The 23,910-nt window shown below is 49.1% G+C and overlaps 2 protein-coding genes across 2 annotated transcripts in view; one reads left to right on the top strand and one right to left on the bottom strand.

The window, feature by feature from the left end:
- Positions 1-5,179: 5,179 nt before the first annotated feature.
- LOC140184970 (probable G-protein coupled receptor 139) lies at positions 5,180-7,219 on the top strand. The gene is made up of 2 exons (XM_072238210.1): positions 5,180-5,246; positions 6,312-7,219. Exons 1-2 carry the CDS (start codon positions 5,180-5,182, stop codon positions 7,217-7,219), a joined length of 975 nt encoding a protein of 324 aa, XP_072094311.1.
- A 7,816-nt stretch (positions 7,220-15,035) lies between these two features.
- LOC140185200 (uncharacterized) overlaps positions 15,036-23,910 on the bottom strand; it is a 28,960-nt gene continuing 20,085 nt past the window's right edge. Inside the window, exon 3 of the mRNA XM_072238602.1 lies at positions 15,036-16,946. Within this exon, the coding sequence (XP_072094703.1) occupies positions 15,887-16,946 (1,060 nt within the window). The 3' untranslated portion in view covers positions 15,036-15,886. The remainder of the gene's footprint in view (positions 16,947-23,910) is intronic.

Here is a 23,910-nt window from a genome sequence, read left to right as displayed (position 1 = left end):
CTGCTTGCATTTACCCAATCTATTTCCCTCATAATTCTGTATACCTCGATCGAATCTCACCTCAGTCGTCCGCGTTCCTGGGAATTAAGTCCGACCCTATTCAACATTTCCCGAAATCCCAGTTCCTCAAGGCCCGGCAACATTGTCGGCCGAAGCGCTTGCACTGTACTGTAACGGTCTTTATTCTAACAACCCTGAAAAGTGTCTCTGCACTCAGTTAATCTCGCCTGTCGGTAGTTGACCAGAATTTCAAATGAGGCCTCTTGAACGGTTCTACAACTTCAACATAACGTCCCATCTCCTGCACTCAGTGCTTCGTGTTTTGAAGGTCAATGTGCCGAAGACTTTCTATACGACCCGATCTACCCGTGAAGCCACTTTCACTGAATTGTAGACCTGTATTCCCAGATACCCTTTGTTCTAATGCACTCCTCAGTAAACGGTGGGAGGACCTCATACATGACCAACCCGCTCTGCATGCTGACCCTGGATAGGAACATGCCCACAGGAGAAGGCCGCATCCAGCCCTGAGGAATGGTGTCAGGGAGGTGGGAGGGAAGCGCGGGCAGTGGTGGGCGGGGTGGGGGGGGGGAGTGGTCAAACTCGCCACATCGCCCTCGCGGAGGAAGGGTCTCCGCGGGATCTCACCTGGTGCTGGCCAGTGGTATCCAGCGATGGCGGCCTCATCTGACGGGGATAAAATGGGAGGGATTCAATAGTCAGATGGGCTGGAGGAAGGGAGGGGAGAGAAAGGGAGCGGCGTGGACCGCATGAGACGTCACTCTTCAGGAGCGTGGAGGGGTCTGTAGGAGAGGGAGGGGAAGGTGTAGCAGCAGGGGCGAGTAGGGGGTAGGAGGCAATGGAGATGAAAGGGCGTGATTGAGCAGAACTGGGTGAGGAGAAGCTGTCAGAGTGTGAGTGCAGGGAGGTCAAAGGTGTGCACGGGGGATGGTTTTGGGTCCGGGGCTGGGTGGGATGGGCGTGCAGAGCGAATGGAGGGGACCAAGAGGCGACGGGCTCGGAGAATGGAGGAGATGGGGGCAGAAAAGCGGACGGAGAATGGGGGGGGTGCTGGTCGGGTGGAGAGGAACTGGACGAGAGGATGTGACGCAGTGAGAGAAGAGAGGGGATCGAGGGGCGACGGGCTCGGAGAATCAGGGGAGATGGGGCCAGAGGAGTGGACGGAGAGTGAGGGCGGGTCGGGTGGAGAGGAACTGGACGGGAAGATGTGACGCAGTGAGCGATTGGATGGAGTATTCGAGAACATGAGAAACGGGATGCGAAGGGTTTGAGGGAGAGGCGAGAGGGTGATTGCAGAGGAGTGAATTTGTGAATGGGTAGGGTGTTGGACAAAGGGAGCTGTGTAGAGGGATATGAAGCGCGTAAGGAGAGGGATTGGAGGGAGCTGTGTAGAGGGATATCGAGCGCGTAAGGAGAGGGATTGGAGGGAGGGGTGCCCAGCGGTGTGAAGGGGCAAGCAGTGACAATCAGTGGGACTGTGGAGAGGGCAGTGGGGCAGAAACCTCTGGGCAGGGAACAGGGAGGAGGTGTGTCCGCTGGCAGGGTTGCAGTGAGTGGTTCGGGAGGGGAAAGGGGAGGGGCCAGGTGCCTACAATTCTCGTAGTAGTCGTAGACGGTCACGTAGGCGTCCTGAAGATTCTCCACCACGAAGACTCGGTGAAGAAGTGCAAGCACTTCGACAGGCAGGAACTTGTGCATCTGTAGGCCGAGCGGTGGGTTGGCGATTTAGTACGAGATCTCCTCCGCACGTCCCCTGCTCCCCCAGTGTCCCAGACGCACAATCCCCCCTCCCCTGCAACAGCCAGGACCAAGCTGAGACAGATGGGACGGGGTCCTCGCCACTCACCTCTGGAATGTACACCAGCAAGTACCCGTACTGTGTCTCTGACCTGCTCACACAAGGATGGCTCGGCTTCTGTAGCAGAGAGAGAGTTATTTATAAAGATGAAAAAGATCAAATATCAGTTGTTGTTTTTTTTTCTTTATGTCTGCATGAGGCGGTCCCAAGCCCGGCTGTGAACATAAGAACATATGAAAAAGTAGCAGAAATAGGCTGTCTGACCCGGCGAGCCTGCTCCGCCATTCAATATGATCATGGCTGAGCTGGCCATGGATTCATCTCCGCCTACCTGCATTTCCCCCACAACTGTTAATTCCCCCAATATGCAAGCGTCTATTCAAACTTGTCTTAAACATATTTACTGATGTAGCCTCCACTGCGAATTGGGCAGATAATTCCACAGATTCATCACTCTCTGGGAAAAAGAAGTTCCTCCTCATCTCCATCCTAAATCTACACCCCCGAATCTTGACGCTATGTAGTACTCCAAGTGTGGTCTGACCAGGGCCAGATATAGCTGTAATATTACCTCTCAGCTCTTAAACTCGATCCCACGGTTGATGCATGCCAATGCACCGCATGCCTTCTTACCCACACAGTCAACCTGCGCAGCGACTTTGAGTGTTGTATGGTCTTAGACCCCAAGATCCCTCTGATCGTTCACACTGCCAGCAGTCTTACCAATAATAGTATATTCTGCCATCATATTTGACCTTCCTAAATGATGGTATCTGGGTTGAACAACATTTATCTGGGTTGAACGCCATCTGCCCCTCTCGGCCCAGTTTTGTATCCCGTCGATGTCCCGCTGTAACCTCTGACAGCCACTCACACTGTCCACAACACTGACATCCTTTGTGTCATCAGCAAATTTAATAGCCCATCCCTCCACTTCCTCATTTCAAGTAATTTATAAAAATCACGAAGAGAAGGGCTCCCAGAGAAGATCCCTGAAGCACAGCACCGGTCACCGACCTATATGCAAAACATGACCCGTCTACAACCACTCTTTGCCTTTTCTGTGCAAGACAATTCTGGATCCACAAAGCAAGGTCGCCTTGGATCCGCATGATTCTGGGTCCCTTTGGGTGTTGGATGTGCGTCGACATATCGATTTGGGGATGCGTGCACATCTCGGGAGGTGTCGGCAAACCTGGGGTTCGATGACTGAAGGGCTTGCACATGGATTTAGAGGTGCGCACAGATTTGAGAGCGCTGCTAGATTTGGAGCTGCACACAGATTTCGAGCTGTCAGTTAATTTGGGTGCTCCATGTAAGTACATAGGTTTGTTGGTGTACCCACTGATTAGCGGCTGGACACAATTCTACGTGTATTGGTAGATTTGTGGCTGCACTTGGATTTGGGGTGTCCTGAACTTTGAATTTAGCCTTGCATTTTAGGGGACTGCACATGGATTTGGAGATGTGCACTGATTTAGGAAGGGTCGAAGAATATGGGATTGCACACGGAGTTGAGGATGTGTGAGACTTTGGTGTGCCGACAGATTTAGGATGTCATTGAACTTTGAACTGTTTTTCTTACTAATCTTTTAAGGTAGAAGCATTTATTTTGTAACCTGTTTGAAATTTTTCTTCCTCTGGGTACTGATGTGCATATTTCGGAGTCATCGGTTTTAGGTTGCGCACGGAATTGGGGTTCACAATGATTTGGGATCATGCACTAACTTGCGGGCGCACACGGATTTGGCGGTCCATACTGATTTGGGGATGCGCTCTGATGTAGGCGGATGTTAAGAATACGCCGATCAACATGAATTTAGCGGTGCATGCAGATTTAGTGAAGTTTACGAGTATTTGGGGGTACAGATTAATTTGGTGATACCAGCCGATTTGGAGTGTCTTTGGATTTGGGGATGCACACGGATCTCGGGATTTGGGGGTTTTGGCAAATTGAAGGCTGCACACACATTTGGTATTGCCGGCAGACTTGGAGATGCGCACCGAGTTGGGGTGTGTCAGATTTGGTGTCGGCGTTTTGCGGTGTCTGTTAACTTGGGGGTGCACACAGATTTGGGTATCTCCGTAAATTTAGGAGTTTATCGGCGAACGTGGTGTGCATATGGAATTTGGAGTGCGAAAGGATTTGGTATAATCCAATGTGTATGTGGGGGTGCCTGCTGATTTGGGGCTGTGACGAATATCAAGGTTCTTTCGTACAAACATTAGCAATAAATGCAATTTGAATTTATGGTTCAGGCAGCCATGATGTGAAGTGTTTGAAGTCACTGTTACTTGGAGAATCTAATTTGAATGTGGGGGTTGCAGAGGTTTAGCGGTGCGCACAGATTGGGGATGCATAAGATTTGAAAGTGCGTGAAAGCACACACACAGGCACTCGCGCACACAGACACAGAAACACACACACACACACACACACACACACACACACACACACAGTCACACACATGCACAGACACACACTCAGACACACACACAGACACACACAGATAGACACACACAGACACAACACACACAGTCACACACACAGACACACACACACAGACACTCGCGCACACAGTCACAGAAACACACACACACACACACAGTCACACACACACACACACACACACACACATAACGGAAGTTTCATCTACCTTTCCAGCTCTCCGCCATGTTCTTTGACATATGTTGGGTGATATGATTAAGAAATTCTCACCCCACCACCACTGGACTGTTGAGTTTTATGGCCATGCGGTAGGGTCAGGGGTAGTTTCGGGACGAGGTCCCAAATGTTCTGACTATGACTAAGTCAGTGAAGTAGTTGGAAGGTTTCATGGATCGGAAAGTGGTTATTCATGTCGCCACACACAGACAGCTTACAAAGGACCCTCTAGGTCGAGTCCACAAAAACACCAACTACATCAAGAGTTTATACCGTTGACGAGAATGGCAATAGTGGGCGATTCAATGCAATTTTACAGACTTTATTTCAATATTCTGTATTTGATAAATGATTTCCATTTTCCTGAAGTACATATTTACAGTGGAAGCAAATGCTATTGATAAGACACCTCGAAGGTTCTGATGCTGTTACTGGGACAAATTAACTCACACAAGTGGTCTAAAAATTAATTCACTAAATTAATCACAACCTGTCACCGCGGGGATGGCACCTGTCTGATGTAATAGGTTTCTAAATAAGTTAAGGAGTTTTATTATACAATATGTTGAAGTCTGTCCCTGTGGGGTCGCTAGATGGTGTTTATAAACCCGGGACATGTGGTGCTTCAACATTTCATTCCAATAGACCGCCTGAGGCACAGGGGGACACATTGCCGCGCAGGGGAAATGTCGGCAATGTTGAAACGGTACAACAGTGTGCAGAGAATATTGTACCTGCTCATTGCCGTCACTGGAGTTCCTGGTGAGTGAACAGAGCAGTTTATGTTTGGTATTTCCGTGTGTTAACCGGTGTGAACCTGTTTATGATCAATCGACAAGCTTCCAAGTTGATGATCTTTGCATAGATATCCGTCAAAGATATTTATCCTATCAATTCAACATCCTGATTATTTCATATTTAATGACAAGATGAACGAATCCCCGGTCTCTCCTCTAACTCAGGGAATCGACCTGAACTTTGTTTTTGCCTTTAATATTATCTTGTCCAGATTTGTCCCAGTACCGGGGCGGGCAGTTCTCCTGGACGGTGTAACTGGGAGGCTTTTAATGGGACCTTGTCCAGAGTTGTCCCACAGCTGGGAAACGGAGGGTCCCCGTGAAAGGGTGACTGGGATGGGTTTACATTGTGAAGTTCACTTGTACTGAGTTATTATTCAGACAGAACCCCTGGTCCAGTGTTTCACGTTTCCCGGTGGAGTCTGGCACAGATCACCTGAACCAGTGTCCATGCATCTGCTGCCGCGTGTTATCAAATTGAACTGTGCTGGAGAATTAATCCGTTAACGGAGTCATTCAGTCTCTGGTTACCAAGTTGTTCCTGAGACCCGTCGTAAATTGGGCGCTGTATCGACCTGAAGATAGGTCTCGCCCCGAAACGATAGATTTTTTTTTGGGTCCCGCCAGTATTTCGCGTGCGTTGCTCCCCTCTGTATCCCTTCTCGGTCCAATCAGACGCTGAGCTTCAGGAGGCCTGGTCAGTCACGGTTAAATCAGTGAAACCGGCTCCGTCAGTGACTGGAATCGGGATCAGCACCGATCGTTGTTGTTCATACAGCTTATTTTTATCCTCGACGATTGTTCACACATCGTCGTATCTTCATACTGAAAAAGGCAGGTCAGAGACAGTGTGACCCGTGTCCGATGTTAGATTAGCAGCCGTTCACAGACTCTGGCACGCTTGATCTTTAGCTGAAGTCCGATCCCTCTTTAATTCCTGGAGAATGTGTTCAGTAATGCTAGGGTCGGTTCTCCCCCACCCCCACACCTCTCTCTCTCTCTCTCTCTCTCTCTCTCTCTCTCTCTCCAGTCAATTTAATGGCGATTGTGATCCTGTCCCGGGGAAAGTGCGGCCTCTCTACCTGCACCACTCGCTACCTGGTGGCCATGGCAGCGGCGGATCTACTGACTATTGTCACCGAGGTCATTTTGTCTCGAATCAATTGGTATTACTTCCCGTGGAATTTTCTGGACAGCACCCCTGTCTGCAGTGTTATCGATTCACTGACGTACGCAGCCACAGACTGTTCGGTCTGGTTCACCGTCACTTTCACCTTTGATCGGTTTGTTGCCATTTGCTGCCAGAAGCTGAAAACAAAATATTGCACCGGGAAAAATGCGGCTGTGGCTCTGACAACAACCGGCGTACTGTCTTGTCTGAAAAACATTCCACGATATTTCACGTTTGAACACAGCGTGATCATTGACAATGTACCGTGGTTTTGCAGAATCAAGGAAAATTATTTCACTGACCCCGGGTGGGTGGGATATGACTGGCTCGATACGGTTTTAACTCCGCTCCTCCCTTTCGCTGGGATCCTGCTGCTCAACGCTCTGACAGTCAGACACATTTTAGTGGCCAGTCGGGTCCGTAAGGGGCTGAAGGGTCAGAGCAAGGGGGAGAACCGCAGTGACCCGGAGATGGAGAGCAGGAGGAGGTCTGTGGTTTTACTCTTCACCCTCTCCGGCAACTTCATCCTCCTGTGGCTGACATACGTTGTAAATGTCATATATTATCAGGTCGCAGGAAAAGGATCTGATTTCAGTGATTCCGAATGGATCTTTCACTATGTCGGAGTTTTGCTGAGGAATTTCAGCTGCTGCACGAATACATTTATTTACGCGGTGACTCAGTCGAAATTCAGGGAGCAGCTGATCGGCGCGGTGAAATATCCGGTCACCTCGGTGCTTCAGTTCATGAATAAAGCGGCGTCCTGAGCACTAGCCAGTGCGGGTTCCTCTCATTCACCGCCTGATGGCCAAGGTGTTATTTCCGGGCGGGTTTTCCCCGCTACCGGCAGTTCCGGGACATTAGGGTAGTCTGTGTGGTGGAGGGAGGGGGCGTGGACGTGAGGGAGTAAAACACCGTCATGGTGACTCATAAACTCGGTGTCCCGCCATATGCCAATCAATGTACTGCTCCAGAATGCCGCCCAGCATTTGGTCTGTGGATATGTCTATCTATTCCCTTTCCTGCTCAGTGCCTCACAGTCTGACGTCCCCAGACAACTGTAGGGCTGGTGTGATACTGGGTGGCCAATCCACTGCCAGTTCTCTAGTCTCCAACTTCCACATGAATAACGGGCTAACGTGAAAATATAGGGCGGGGTTTGGATAAACACTGTTTTTTTTTAAATTGGTGAAAAGCCGCCCCATCTTAATGACCGCCTCTGCTACTAATGACTGACGACAATAGCTGAAAGCAGATTGTAGCTGGGAGATTAGTATCCAAGGATACATATAGTATGGAAAAAACAGGCTGGAAGGCAGAGGTGGTAGCGTAGCTCTGTTTGTTAAAAAACAAACAAACAAACAAACAAAATCAAATCATTCGAAAGAGGTGATATGGGGGCGGAAGGTGTTGAATCATTGTGGATAGAGCTGAGGAACTACAAGGTGAAAAGACCCTGTACAGACCATGCAACCGCAGTGAGGATGTGACCTACAAATTACAACGGGACACAGTGAATGCTTACCGAAAGGGAAATGGTAGAATAGTCATGGGGGATTTAAATATGCGTGTAGATGGGGAAAATCAGGTTAATCCTGGATTCCATTTCTGGGAATTTCTAGAGTGCCTTCGAGATCGCTTTTTAAGGCAGCTGACGTTTGAACCCACTGGAGGATCTGCTCTCCTGCACTGGGTGTGGGGCAATGAAGAGAAACTGACTGGAAACCTGAAAGCAAAACAACCTTTAGGGGCAAATGAGCAGAATGTTTCTGAGCTCACCTTGAGGTTTGAGAAGGAGAAGCTAAACCAGATGTGCTGGTATTACAGCAGAGTACCGGTAATCACAGAGACAATTACAATCGGCCAGAATTAATCGGAAGGGAACACTGGCAGGGACTACGGCAGAGCAGCAATGGCTGGAATTTCCGGAAGCAATTCGGAAGGCTCGGGATAAATACATCACAAAAGAAGAAGAATTTCGCAGGAATGTCAATGCCAGCATAAAAATCTAAGAGAGGCGATATAATTGAGTAAAAAACAATTGTGGGAAGTTACACAATTTGGAAGCTTATGAAAACCAAGAGAAGTGAACCAAAAAGTCATTAAGAACATGAAGATGGAATACTAATTTAAGCTAGACAGTCATATAAAAGAGGACACCAAAGGTTTCTTCAGCTACGTGACATGTTAAAGGGAGGAGAGGGCGAATTTCCGGCCGTGGGTAAACGAGAATTAGTAATGGGGGCAAATGAAATGGCGGACTGAATCAGTATTTTAGGAGTATGGGGAAAATTGGCAGATGGTGCACAGTGTCGGGAAGTGCATGGAAGAAGAAATGAAAGGGTTAACTATTTTATAAATGGAAGGAAAATGAATTGTAACACGCGCTTCTTCCAGACTTAATCTACGGGGTGATAGTCCCCCAGTACGGCCAAATTCAAGAAATCTCGTCGGGGTGGATGCTGCACGATGTGTACCCTGTTATAAATCAGTACCCCGAAATAACAAACAGTACACAATTTGCGGTTAAACAATTAAGCTGTATAACTATTAATTTGACTACATGGTCAGTAGAGAAAAAAAACATATATAAAATGAAAATAAGGCACCAATCTGATTAAACGGTCCTGTGCACACGCAGTTGGAGCTCACGCAGTTCAGTTGTTCTTCTTCCTCCATCGATCTCCTCCTTTGGGCCCCCGCTCGGAGACGACCCCGTTCGGCGATCTACCACATTTCTCCGTTCGCGTCTTCTCTCTTCATCTCTCTCTCCCTCTCTCTCTCTCTCTCTCTCTCTCTCCTTCTCGCAAAAGCCCGCAAAAGCAGCTGCTTCCAGAATCACAAGACAGGGCAACAAAATCCTGATTTGCTAACATGCATCAACAGTCCGGTTATCTCCGCCCATAACCAAAACATTGCTGCTACAGAGAAACCATTCCTTCAGCAGTGAACATTACAAAAAAACCATTACTTAGCAGTGAACCCTTACAGCTCGTTACACTTTCCCCCAACCACCAAATTTAGTCATGTCCTCATGACGTTGAGATAGTTCGCCAACCCTTCCCCCAAACACAAAGTCCAATCCAGATGCAAAGTCAGTGACATAGCTCGCCACAACAGCAGAGATCACACACTGTTCCCCAGGCGCTACATAGATCAACCTATCCGGTGGTCTACTAATTCTCTGAGACATCCGTACCTCCTCACCTAACTCTTCAGACTCAGACGCTGCTGGTGATACTTCGTGTCTGCTTGCCGAGTCCTCCCCCACCCCCACCCCCGCAACCCGGAGCCCTCTGCCCCGTGTCCAGGCCCCGCTTCCTCTCCTTCAATGTCCTGCTGTAACCCAGGCTGCCCACAACTCACCCACCCCCTCCACCTCACCTGACTCAGTGGAAAAGGGCCAGGGCTTTCTTCCTCAATCAACGGGGAGTTAGCGAAAGGCAGCATGTACCTCACATCCAGATCATCACCCTCCGAATCAGTATCCCTCTCTTGGGCGCGACCCGGACCAGCCTCTCCCGCTGTGGGCAGTGCAGTCGCCCCGCGTTTTCGCAGAGTCCCCTTACTAGGTGTAGGCCCCAAGTGGGGCTCTGGATCTACCTGCACCTCTTGTGCCAGAGGCAACAGGTGGTTCCGATGGAGAATCTTGACAGGCCCCTTCCCCTCTTCTCGTTTCACCCGCAACACTGGTAGGTTTGGCATCTGACTCTCCATCACATAGGGTGTGGCCACCTAGCGGTCAGCTAACTTGTACTTTCCAGGAAGCCCCAAATTCCTTATGAGGACTCGGTCTCCCGGTAGGAGTTGAGAGAACCTCACTTTCTGATCATACCTCCTCTTATTTCCTCGATTCTGCTTGGCGGCTGCAGCCCCAGCCAATTCATAAGCCCTTTTCAGCTCGCTCCTCATATCACAACATACTTCAGATAAGGCTTCGGTGGTAAGTCACCCTCACCAGTACCAAAACAAGGGTCAATGGGCAACCTCGCCTCGCGCTCAAACAACGGATAACATGGCGAGTACCCAGTAGCTTCATTTCGTGTACAGTTGTAACAGTGAACCAGATATCAATATGTTGACTCCACCAGCTCTCGCTGATCTCCAGGGTCCCGAGTACGTCTAGCAAGGTCCTATTAAACCCCTCAGGCTGGGGATCGCCCTGCGCGTGATAGAGCGTGGTCCTCGACTTCTCAACTCCAAGCATGCGCAGTAACTCATAGAAGAGTCTGCTCTCGAAGTCCCGTCCCTGGTCACTATGTATCCGCCTGGGAAGGCCATAATGAACGAAATACTTCTCCCACAACACTTTTGCCACCGTAGTCGCCCTCTGGTCCTTGGTAGGAAAAGCCTGAGCATATCTGGTGTGGTGGCCCGTAATGACTAAGACATTAGCCGTGTTGCTGGCATCGGGTTCTATGGACCTGAAATCTATACACACGAGGTCCAGGGGCCCTGCACTCTGCAAGTGGGACAAAGCAGCTGCCCGTATAGGCAGTGTCTTCCGGCGTATGCAACGAATGCACGACTTGCAGTATTCTTCAACCTCCGACTTCATTCGACGCCAGTAAAACCAGTCGCTGAGCAATTTATAGGTCGTTTCCACCCCCAAATGTCCAGAATCATCATGAAGAGACATCAGTGCAATCCTCTGATACTTCTTGGGCAGACCAGCTGGCAACGCCGGGTCGGACCTGTCATGACGTGACCCGGAATAATATCTGGCTCTTCAACTCCAGTCGAGGCCACTCTTTCAGCAATGGAGGCACCGAAGCTTGTTTTCTCTTCTCTGTCTGAGCCGTGTCTCAATTTTCTACCGCAGAACAAATAGTGCCAATGCCCGGGTCATCCCGCTGAGCAGCTGCCACTTCCCCAGAACTCAATTCCGGCAGCAGTCAGGTTACAGTAAACCTGGGGTATGGCGTCATCGGAAGCTCCCAATTGATCCACTGCTCGATCCGGCCGCTCCTTTTCCTATGCCTTCACGGTGATGGCAAACTGACACAGGGCCATCACCCCAGGGGCAGGAACGCTCTCCCCCTCCTCGTCCCTGTCCAGTCCCTCATGCACCTGTCGGGACAAAGCATCCGCATCAATGTTCCGGCTCCCCGGCCGGTGCTTCAGACTGAAATCATCCACCTCTGTCCAAAAGTCTCTGACGGGTTTAGATATTCTCCACCCTCCTGTCCCTCCTCCCCTCCCTTTCTTCCCCAGGGGAGGGTAACCACACAGAAGCTGATTCAAGGGGTGACTCACTTTGGCGTAGCCCGTCAGGAATCTCCGATAATAACCACAGAACCCCAGGGATGAGCGCAGGGCGCTCACAGTCTGGGGCCTTGGCCAAGTGATCACCGCTTCTATCTTAGCCGGGTCTGTCACAACTCCATCAGGAATCTCCGATAATAACCACAGAACCCCAGGAATGAGCGCAGGGCGCTCACCGTCTGGGGCCTTGGCCAAGTGATCACGCTTCTATCTTAGCCGGGTCGTCACTACTCCAAACCGTGAGATTACGTGTCCAACGCAGCTAACAGACGTTTGGCAGAACTAGCATTTGTCCAGGGAAAGTTTTAACCCTTCAGCTTTCAGGCAGCGAGCACCTTGAGTAGCCTCGCTTCATATTCTTCCAAGGTGAATCCAAATACTATGAGGTCATCAAAATACACCAACACCTCAGGCGAGTTCATATCACCTACCGTCTTCTCCATGACCCGCTGGAAGGTTGCAGGGGCTCCCGATATGCCCTGGGGCATCTTTTCGAACTGGAAGAATCCAAGAGGACATATAAAGACTGTATTCTCTTTGTCGGCCTCACTCATGGGGATCTGCTACTATCCACTCCTCAAATCCAGCACACTAATCCACTTTGCACCACTCAGAGAGACCAGCGCGTCTTCGAGCCTCGGGACCGTATACTGGTCAGGGACGGTGCGCCTGTTCAGAGTCCTATAGTCCACACACATGCGTACCTTCCCGTTCTTCTTCCGGGCCACGACTACTGGGGAGGCCTAGGGGCTTTGGGACTCAGTGATGATCCCAGCTCCCTTCAACTTACACAAATGCTGCTGCACGTCTTCCATGTCTGCAGGGGCCAGTCGCCGCGACCTCTCTCTAAACGGGGTATCCTCGGTCACCCGGGTAGCGTGACGCGTGCTCTTGGAACAACCAACATCAAACTCGCTAATGGAAAATACACCTTCCAGCTTCAACATCTTCTCCACCAGCCTCCTTTTCCTGCCCGGCGGCACCGGGGAGTCCCCGAAGTTGAATGACTCAGCGGTCAACTTCCCCCGCTTTTCCAATAGTTTCTCCCCGGCGTGCCTCACGGGGGCTCTAAACATTACCGTCACCAGGAACAAATGCGCCAGGGGCATCCCCCGCTTGAAGGTGACCTCCCTCTTCGTAGTGTTCCTGACGATCACTGCCACCCTGCTCGGCTGTAAAACTGAGGGCTTCTGCAATTCGGGCCTCACCAGCACTCCAGCCAGAAATCCCGACACCCCATTGTAGTTCTCCAGAGCGTCCACTAAGAAAGGTTCGCCCTCAGGCACTCTGGGAAATATGGTGGGTCTCCATCACTCTCGCTATTTCCCCGGGCCGTATCACATTGGCTTCGACTGGGTGAACCACACGGTCCCTCGTTTAAATTTGGTATCCAGCCCAATGCTGCCACACACTTCCTCAAAATCACCTTGATACACTGGGAGCACGGACAGGGTCTCCAAAATCTCTCCCTCGCCTTCTCCTTACAGACCTCCATGAGCCTCCTCACCAGAGGGATGTTGGTCCCCACCAGAATTGAAACGCAGCCCTTCTCAACAGGGAAACCAGCACCTCTATACCAAGACCCTCAGACACTCCCACATCGGCCTCCGAGAACTCCAGTTTCACTGACAAATAACCGTCGTATGGATAATCACCAGCACTGAGACCCCAAATCTCCAGTGCACTGAATGGTGTCAAGGGTAAAATGCTTCAGATACCGGTTGTAAAACGAATGGTACAGTAACGTGACCTGCGATCCCGTGTCGAATATGGCTTTAGCGTAAATACTCTCTATCCGTAGCGACACACTAGAGCGTGGTCCCACTAAGCCTTCAGGAATAGGGTCTTTTCCTTTCGGGAATTCCTTGGTACATTGCTGGGAACGTGTTCCCCCAGAGATACCGGGCCGTTCCCTAACTGGGTCCCCTCTAGGTTTTCCCAACGACTCTCCCTGCCGAGGTACCCGTGGGCTCACTCTCCTTCTGGCGAGAGACCTGCTGCCAGCAGCCCTCCGCACTGTTCATCCCCTTGGGGAATCTGCAGCCCCCCCCCCCATCAGCCCCAACATATGGTGGGGGGGGGGTCACACCCGCTGATAACAACCGACGTATCTCCGTTCTCAACTCTGCCACAATCTCTTCTACCGCTCCCCGGGGTAGGCTATCTGTGGTCACTTCACCGCAGGGGACACTACCGAGGACTGTACCCTGCTGACTGAGTCCTCCCGTGCTTCCGCCGCATTCTCCTCTTCCCGTACCTCTCTGATCAGCTCAACAAAAGATGGAGGGGACGCGTCTTACGAGACTGTCAGAGACTCCACACAATCAGATCATGGGACACTGCGCCCCTGGCTATCTGGTCCATTCTTAACCGATCCACCTCAGCCGCCTGAATGACCCCTCTGTGCCGCAAGCAATTTAGCTGCCTCTCTAGCCGTAAAATAAAAGCAGAAACCTTCTCCCCCTGCTCCTGACGCATGCTCTGAAACGCCACCAGGAGCTCCACTGGGCTTCCAGTCGGATCAAAGTCATTGCCCAGTGCTTGTTGATAACTGACAGCTGTCGCTACGGGATAATGTAACCTGACAGCTCTCTCGTCAACGGCCCGCCCATTCAAACTTTCAACCAATCACTGTCGCTTTTCATCATCCGAGCACTGCCACTCATCGAACAACTGAGAGGTCCGTTCCGCCCACGTCTCATACTCCTCCTCCCCTTTCGGGGTGGGTGTTATTCCAGAGAATAGGTGGAGCCTGCCATAGCTGCGACTTGGAATCTGATTTTTCCATTTATTCGCCAGAGAAGTAAGGGCGGCTACTACCTCAGAATTCTCACTCTCCACCGGGGGACGTGGACTAATTAGATCTTCCAACTCCGACCACTCTTTCCCCTCACTCCACAGAAATGATAGAAACCTGTCTTTGAAATCTCCGCCTCCAGCTCCCTCAGCGCTGGTCTGCATGAGAACAAGAGCAGCATCCGCCATTTTATCAAGTCTCCGCTCACAATCACAACTTCAACAGAACCTAACAGTGGAATTAACAATTCATCCGGAGTACAAATATCTGCCCCACTGGTTCATTTCTCTGGGTAATTCCACAGCATCCAACAGAATCAATCCCGAACGCAGCCCCCACAATTGTAATTCTCGCTTTGCCTAGCGGCTTAATCTAGGGGGTGATAACCCCCTTCCCGGCCAAACTGAAGAAATGTCGTTTGGATGGATGCTGCCCGATGTGTCCCCTGTTACAAATTAGTGCCCAGAAATAAGAAACAGAACACACTTTGCGATTAAATGATTAAGCTTTATAACTCTTACTTTGACTGTATGGTTAGTAGAGAAACAAAATTGAATAAAGGGTGCGATCTTATTAAACAGTCTGTGCGCAAAAGTGGAGCTCACTGTCGGTCCCCATCGGCCTCCTCCGATCGTTACTGCCCTTCGGACCCGCGCTCCGAGTCCACCCTCTCCGGCAGTCTAGCAAATCTCTCCATTCGCGTCTTCTCTCTCCATCTCTCTCTCTCTGACAAAATCAACGCTCCTAGATTCACGAAACAGAGCAACAAAATCCTGATTGGCTGACATGCATCCCACAGTCCTGTTATCGCCAGCCATAACACGAACATTGCTGCTGCAGAGAAACTGTTACTTCAGCAGTGAACATTACAAAGAAGTCACTACGTTAGCAGTGAAACCTTACAGCGCGTTACACATAACAGAAGCATCTGGCTTCCCTTGGGCTGTATTCCCTGGAGTTTAGGAGAATGGGGGCTGGGGTCGTGAGGGGAATCTCATTTAAACATTCTGAATTTTAAAAGCTCTGAACAGATTAGATATGCGAAAGTTATTTCCCATGGTAGGTGAATCTAGGACAAGAGAGCACAACTCAGGATCAAAGGTCATCCATTTAGAAAAGAGATGAGGAGAACTTACTTTAGTCAGAGGGTGGTAAATTTGTGGAATTTGTTGCCACATGCAATTGTGGAGGTCAAGTCATTGGGTGCACTTAAGACAGAGAGAGATGGGTTCTTGATTAGCCAGGGCATCAAAGGGTATGGGGAGAAGGCAGGGGAGTGGGGATGACTGGAGAATTGGATCAGCCCATGACTGAATGGCGGAGCAGCCTCAAAAGGCCAAAGAGCCGACCTCTGCTCCTATATCTTATAGTCTTAATTGAATTGACTGAGTGAATCCTTTCCCACATTCAGAACAGGAGAGTGGCATCCCCCAGTGTGAATTCGCTGATGTATTTTAAACTCAGACAACCGAGTGAATTCCTTCCCACAATAGGAGCAGGTGAACAGTTTCTTCCCAGTGTGAATTCGGTAGTGGCTCACAAGTTTGGATGACTGAATGAATCCCTTCCCACATTCAGAGCAGCTGAAAGGTCTCTCCCCAGTGTGAACTCGCTGATGCACCTTCAGTCGAGATGACCAAGTGAATCCCTTCCCACATTCAGAGCAGGTGAATGGCCATTCCCCAGTGTGAAGTCGCTGATGTTCCTTCAGTTGAGCGGAATGGGTGAATCTCTTCCCACATTCTGAGCAGATGAATGGTTTCTCCCCAGTGTGATCTAACTGGTGTGTCAGTAGTCTAGAACGCCGAGTGAATCCTTTCCCACAGTCTGAGCAGGTGAACGGTCTCTCCACAGTGTGAACAAACTGATGATCTTTCAGCTGAGCTGCATCGGTGAATCCCTTCCCACATTCTGAGCAGAGGAATGGTTTCACTCCAGAGTGGATTTGCTGGTGTCTCAAGAGCTGAGATGACCGAGCAAATACCTTTCCACATTCAGAGCAAGTGAACGGCTTCTCCCCAGTGTGAACTCGCTGATGCTCCTTCAGTACAGATGACCGAGCAAATACCTTTCCACATTTAGAGCAGGTGAATGGCCTCTCCCCAGTGTGAACTCGCTGGTGTGTCAGTAGGTCAGATGACTGAAGGAATCTCTTCCCACAGTCTGAGCAGGTGAATGGTCTCTCCCCAGTGTGAACTAACTGATGTTGTAGCAGGTGATTTGACTGAATGAATCTTTTCCCACAGTCTGAGCAGGTGAATGGCTTCTCCCCAGTGTGAACTCGCTGGTGGGTCTGTAGGTTGGACGATTGAGCGAATCCCTTCCCACAGTCTGAGCAGGTGAATGGCTTCTCCCCGGTGTGAACTCGCTGGTGTCTCTGTAGTTTGGAGGAGTGAGTGAATCCCTTCCCACAGTCTGAGCAGGTGAACGGCATCTTTTCAGTGTGAACTCGCTGGTGTTCATTCAGTTGAGATGATTGAGTGAACCCTTTCCCACATTCAGAGCAGGCGAATGGCTTCTGCCCAGTGTGAACTCGCGAGTGTCACTGTGTTGTGGTTGAGTGTGTGAATGTCTTCCCACCATCCGAGCAGGTCAATGTCCTCTCACTGGTGAATTTTCCGATATACCTTTAGCATCAATAACAGAATGGCTTCCCACTGTCAGAACAGGTGTAGCATCTCACTATGGTGTGAACTTGCTGATGTATCTTCATTACTGGATGACTGAGTGGTTCCCCTCCCTCACACAGAGCGGGTGAATGGCTTCTCCCCACTGTGAACTCACTGGCGTGTCTGTGGGTAGCCTGTGAGTGAATCTCTTCCCACACTGAGAGAAGGAGAATGATATCTCACTACGATCAATTCTCTGGCAATTCAGAAAGTCAGACGTTTGAATGCCTTGTACAATCAATGCAGTTGAGAACTGATCTCCAGTGAACAAATGCTGGTGTGTTCTCAGTTCCCGGTTCCAGTGAATTTCACTGAGTAAAAAGAGAAAACTTCATTTCAGAGACAGAATACATTTACCAGCTGGGATGAGATACTTCTTCATCTCCAAGGATCGACAACAGATGTGTTGGCGTTGCAAAGAAAATATTTGGTCACTCCTTAAATATCCAGACAGAGACAGAAAAACTGATGTTTTGTTGTGTTGAAGATTCCTGTACACAAGTGCTCTGCAATTTCAAACCTGTAAAAATATTTGAAAAAGACATCAATGGCTGAAGAACAATATTTCAGGAGAGGTTTTCATCTGTGGTGAGAACATCAGAACAAAAGAAATAGGAGCAGGAGTTGGCCATCTGGCCCTTAAAGCCTGATCTGCCATTGAATAAGATCATGGCTGATCTGGCCATGGACTCATCTCCACCGACTGCCTTCTCCCCATAACCCTTAATTCCCCAACTATGCAAAAATCTATCCAATCTTGTCTTAAATATATTTACTGAGGAAGCCTCCACTCCGTCATTGGGCAGAGAAATCCACAGATCCACCACTCTCTGGGAAAAGCAGTTCCTCCTCATCTCCATCCCAATTTACCCGAATTTTGAGGCAATGTCTCATCTACCAGTGGAAACAACTTTCCTGCCTTTATCTTCTCTATTCCTTCCATAATTTTACATGTTTCTGTATGATTTCCTCTGAATGTGAGCTCTGGCGTCACATTTTACCAATTTCAACACAAGTTGGGGGTACTCAACTTGAGATATACCCCAGGATACTGTGGGAAGTGAGGGAGGAAATTGCTGAGCCTCTGGAGATGATCTTTGCATATCAATAGGGAGAGGAAAAGTACCAGAGGGTTTGAAGACATTTTTCCCTTTTCAAAAAAGGGAGTAGAGATCAGCCAGAAAATTACAGACCAGTGGTTCTTACTTCAGTGGAGGGCAAGTTGTTGGAGAAGCTCCTGAGAGGCAGGATTTATGAGCATTTGTAGAAGCATAATCTGACGTGGGATAGTCAGCATGGCTCTGTCTAGGGCAGATCGTGCCTTATGAACCTGATTGAATTCTTTGAGGATGTAACAAAACACACTGATGAATGTAGAGCATTGGATATAGTGTACATGGCTTTCAGTAAGACTTTTGATAAGATTCCTCATGTGAGGCTCATTCAGAAAGTAATGAGGCAAGGATCCAAGTAGACCTTGCTTTGTGGATCCAGAATTGGCTTGCCCACAAAGCCAACGGTGGCTGTAGATGGTTTGTATCCTGCATGGAGGACGGTGACCAGTGGTGATCCACAGGGATGTGTTCTGAGACTCCTTCTCTTTGTGATGTTTATAAATGATCTTGATGAGGAAGGAGAAGGGTGCTGATGACACAAAAGTTGAGGGTGTTGTGAAGAGTCTGGACAGTTCTCCAGAGGTTACAGCAGGATGCAGATAGGATGCAGAACTGGCAGATGGAGTTCAACCCAGATAAGTGTGCTGTGGTTTATTTCGGTACATCAAATTTGAAGACAGAACACAATATTATGTTGGGACTATTGGCAATGTGGAGGATCAGCGAGATCTTGTGGTCCATGTCAATTTTACACTCAAAGCTGCAGTGCTGATTGACAATATTGTTAAGAAGGCCTCCATCAACCATGGAACTGAGTTCAAGATCGGTGAGGTAATGTTACAGCTATATAAGACCTTCTTTAAACTCACTGAGAGTCTTGAGTTCAGTTACCTCATTACAGGAAGGATGTGGATACCATAGAAAGACTGCAGAGGAGATTTACAAGGATGTTGCATGGAATGGAGAACATGCCTTATGAGAATAGGTTGAGTGAACTTTGGAGTGACGGAGGATGAGAGGTGACCTGACAGATGTGTATAAAGTGATGAAAGGCATTGATCGTGTGGATAGCCAGAGACTTTTTCCCTAGGGCTGAATTGGTGTAGTTTTAAGGTGTCGGAAGTAGGGTTAAAGGGGATGTCAGAGGTAGGTTTTTCACACAGAGAGTAGTAGGTGCATGGAACGCACTGCCAGCGATGATGGTAGAGGCAGATACCATGGAGTCTTTTGAGAGACTGTTAGATATGTACGTGGAGCTCAGGAAAACAGAGTGCAATGTGGTTGGGAAATCCGAGGCAGTTTCTAGAATAGGTTACATGGACGGCACAACACTGTGGGCCGAAGGGCCTGTAATATATTGTAGATTTCTATGTTTCTATATGCACTCATCTTCGAACAAGGCACAGATCAGACATTCTGACTGACCATCAAATTCTCTGACTGTATTCCTGTCTGTGTGAGAATGGGCTATTTCTGACTTCAATCAACCTAAGACTTGGCTCAATTTGTCTCTGTCCTTTGGTATTATTTCAAGTTCTAGTCATGTTCCACAAGACTACAAAGAGCACTTGTTTTTACATGTATCATCCTGGAGATTTACTAATTACTCGGATACCCTCCACCAGCTGATTGACAGTGATAAACCCATCGATGGCAGTGCCAATGAATATAAAGTGGAGGGCAGTGGCTATTCTCAATGGACTGCGGCACTTTTGTGATGTAAAAGCCACAAGCCACTTGTCATCGAGGCAAAGGTGTTTCATACCGTTATTCACTCAGAGAGAACTAAATCTGACGGAAGGTTTTATTTCCATACAGCTCTAATTGACATTTTCACTGACTGGAAGGTAAACTCTTCCACCGAGATCAACTGGGAACTATATTTTTGTTCCGAGTTACTAATCCTCGGATTTACATAGCTGAAACACGGCAGTGTTTGGGAGATACATTCGCTCCCATTTCCGTCGACTGTAGGGGAACAATGCTTGGTAGTGTCATCCATGGCTGCCTCTTTACCCAGAAGGGCCTGCGAACCAGAAACCTGTCTGTCAGCCACCGAACAATAAAGCGATGCGCATGCGCCGCAGAAAAGGCGGCGGCCCACCGCTCATTAGCCGAAAGCCTGGCGGCACTGGGTACGGATCGTGGGGCTGAGAAAGAGGGAACGGACCGGGACTGTGCTGGGGTGCAGGACCAGTGCGGCAGGAGCTGACAGTAATAGCCCGTCAATCACGTTTCAGACGCCGCTGATTAATTCCCCACCGGAGACCTCTCCTACCTGCGGCCGGTCTTTGTGAGCCTCTCCTCTACTGAGCGCATGCGCGATATTTGGGATGACCTCATACCTCTGCGCATGCGCGTGTGAGCAAACAGAAGGAAATCTGCAGATGCCGAAATCCAAAACAACAGACGGAAAATGCTGGAGGAAAGTCAGGGAGGCAGACAGCAACTATGGAGAGAAGTGAACAGTCGGTGTTTCAGACCCAGACTCTTCAGCACTGGAAAGGAAGGGAGGGAGTCAGAATGTGGGGCAGGTGAGGTGATAGGGTAAACCGGGAAAGGGGGAGGAGTGAAGTAAAGAGCTGGGAAGTTGTTTGGATAAAGGGCTGGAGAATAATAATAATCATAATAATAAATACTCTATTAATTCCGAGTGGGAAATTCATTCGTTCCAGCAGCAACATCTAAAAGCACAGCAAGCAGCGGGCAGACTTTACTGCAAATAAAGTACAGAATAATAATGTACACAATAACACTGTATCAGTGTGCAATAATAATGTATGAAACAACAATGCAGAGGCTATTGAACTATGATGTGTGTTCACCTGTCGCAGAAGATTTTTGTTACGATCCTTGTGAGGGCGGAGCTGAGTGAGTTTGTTGAAAAGGGGTCGGGGGCTTTGCTGCCTATTCAGTAGGTCATGGAGAGGATATTCCGGATTGTCCATAATCGATAACAGTTTGATCAGTGACATCCACTCCACCACTCACTCGAAAGAGTCCGGGTTGTGGCCAAGGATGGATCCAACCTTTCTGATGAGTTTATTTAGTCTTTCCCAACGTAAAACAGCGAAGAAGACTGCACTCGCTACAACAGACTGGTAAAAGATCTGCGAAATCCTGCCTCACGTGTTCAAGGATCTCGGCTTCATTAGAAAATGGAGTCTGCTCATCCCGTTCTTTTAAACAGTCTTGGTGTTGGTTTTCCAGTCGCGTCTCTTGCCGAGGCGAACACCCAAGTATTTGTCCTCCTTCACCATCGCAACTTCTTCTCCCAGAATGTATACAGGACTCATCACAGTCCTCTCCCTCCTAAAATCTATCACCATTTCTCTGGTTTTGACCACGTTCAGGAGCAGTTGATTCTTCCCTCACTATTCCACAATCCTGTTAAACCAGCCCTCTGTACCCCGAGTCCTGCCCATCTCTGATGCACCCAACTACGGCAGAGTCATCAGAGAACATCTTTTAGTGGCCAGACTCAGAGTTGCACTGAAAGTCTGAGGTGTTCAGTGTGAACAGAAACGGAGACAGGACAGTCCCTTGTGGGGCTCCAGTGTCACTCATCTCCACCTCAGGCAGAGAACCACCCAGCGGTACAAACTGGGGTCTGTCTGTCAGGAAGGCAGTAATCCAGGAGCTAGTGAATTTGTCTACGGCCACCCTTGCTCAGACAACGTGGCTGGATTGTATTGAAGGCATTAAAGAAATCAAAAACAGTGACTCTCACAATGCCAGCAGCATCATCCCGGTGGGAGTGAGCTCGCTGCAACAGGGAGATGATGGTATCATCCGCTCCCTCATGAGGTTGGTAGGGAAACTGTAGAGGGTCCGAGGTAAGTCTGGACCGGCCTCTGCATCACCTTCATCACATGAGGGCAATTGGTCTGTTGTCATTAAGTCCAGATGGAGTCACCGTATTGGGTAAAGGAACCAAGCAGGAAGTCTTCCCCAGCACCGTTATCTTTTCCTGACTCAGTCTCAGATTGTAATGGTGCTGCAAAATACCAGAGAACAGGATCGTACAGGCCTTCAGTACCCTGGGGCTGATACCAACAGGGTCAGCAGATGTAGTCTCTCCCCCTGTCTCCTACCCTGACCTACAGTCACTGTCAGACGGGACAGCAGATGTAGTCTCTCCCCCTGTCTCCCACCCTGACCCGCAGTCACTGTCAGACGGGACAGCAGATGTAGTCTCTCCCCCTGTCTCCCACCCTGACCCGCAGTCACTGTCAGACGGGACAGCAGATGTAGTCTCTCCCCCTGTCTCCCACCCTGACCCGCAGTCACAGTCAGACGGGACAGCAGATGTAGTCTCTGCCCCTGTCTCCCACCCTGACCCGCAGTCACTGTCAGACGGGACAGCAGATGTAGTCTCTGCCCCTGTATCCTACCCTGACCTACAGTCACTGTCAGACGGGTCAGCAGATGTAGTCTCTCCCCCTGTCTCCTACCCTGACCTACAGTCACTGTCAGACGGGACAGCAGATGTAGTCTCTCCCCTGTCTCCTACCCTGACCTACAGTCACTGTCAGACGGGTCAGCAGATGTAGTCTCTCCCCTGTCTCCTACCCTGACCTGCAGTCACTGTCAGATGGTAACTAAATCTAGTTGCGAGTTGACGAGGGACTGTTAATGTCAGATTCTGCAGATATTGCAGCAGTTCATCACACCCAGGACTGAACCTTGGTCACTCAGCATTGCAGGGGTTTGTTAGACCAGAACTCCACATGATACAGCACAATCAGGCCATTCGGCCCATCGAGTGTGCTCTGCGATTTCATCAGCACTCAGTTCTAGTTCATCGCTCAACACACAATCCAGAATAGCTGATCCCCAACGTGTTCAACTGACATCTCGTTGGCATTTTACAAATTTCCCCCTCTGTAATCAACACTAACCTGATTTTCCTAATTGTAATCCCCCATGACTATCGTAACATAGCCCTCTTGGCATGCATTTTCTCTCCAATTGTAATTCGTAGACCACATCCTTACAACGGTTGGAGGTCTGCACATAAATCGTCGCAGGGTCTTGTTACACTTAATGATTCTCTGCTCTACCTACAGAGATTTTACATCTTCTGATCCTTTGCCGCCCTTTTTTTGTAATGATTTGATTTCATATTTACCAGCAGAGGCACCCACCCCTTTGCCTACTTACCTGTCCTTTAGATACAACGTGTCTGCTTGGACGTTAAGCTCCGGGTTGTAATCTTCTTTCAGCCACGACACGGAGATGTACTCAAATCACACTGTGCTACAAGTTCACCTCTGTTACTCTGTACACTGCGCACGTTCCTTCAGCCCTGCAATCATCACCCTTATAGATGTTGTCTCATTTTAACGGTGCAACTCATTCCGTTGACTGCAATTTTCACCTGATATCAGCCTCTGCATTTTTGTTTATTACGTGTGATCGTGAACAATAGCCAGGATCAGAAATGCTGATCACGTCAACTAGTTCCCAAAGAGAGCTCTGACAGGCCAATCAGATGGTTCACCGCTGCTCAGCGATAGAACACAAGAAAATCATATGTACAATTAAGAAACATTTTAAAAAATAGTAGAAATACTGGAGTCATGATGAAGTCTGCTGGAGAGAGACATTTA

The sequence above is a fragment of the Mobula birostris genome, chromosome 20 (assembly GCF_030028105.1).
Source record: "Mobula birostris isolate sMobBir1 chromosome 20, sMobBir1.hap1, whole genome shotgun sequence".
Taxonomy (NCBI): Eukaryota; Metazoa; Chordata; class Chondrichthyes; order Myliobatiformes; family Myliobatidae; genus Mobula; species Mobula birostris.
This window is presented reverse-complemented; position numbering and strand designations above follow the sequence as displayed.

What these genes read in the sequence shown, in the direction of transcription:
- LOC140184970 (XM_072238210.1), top strand. Translation starts at nt 5,180, where the DNA reads ATGTTGAAACGGTACAACAGTGTGCAGAGAATATTGTACCTGCTCATT. An exon ending in TGCCGTCACTGGAGTTCCTG is followed by an intron (nt 5,247 to 6,311) that starts GTGAGTGAACAG and finishes CTCTCTCTCCAG; the next exon opens with TCAATTTAATGGCGATTGTG.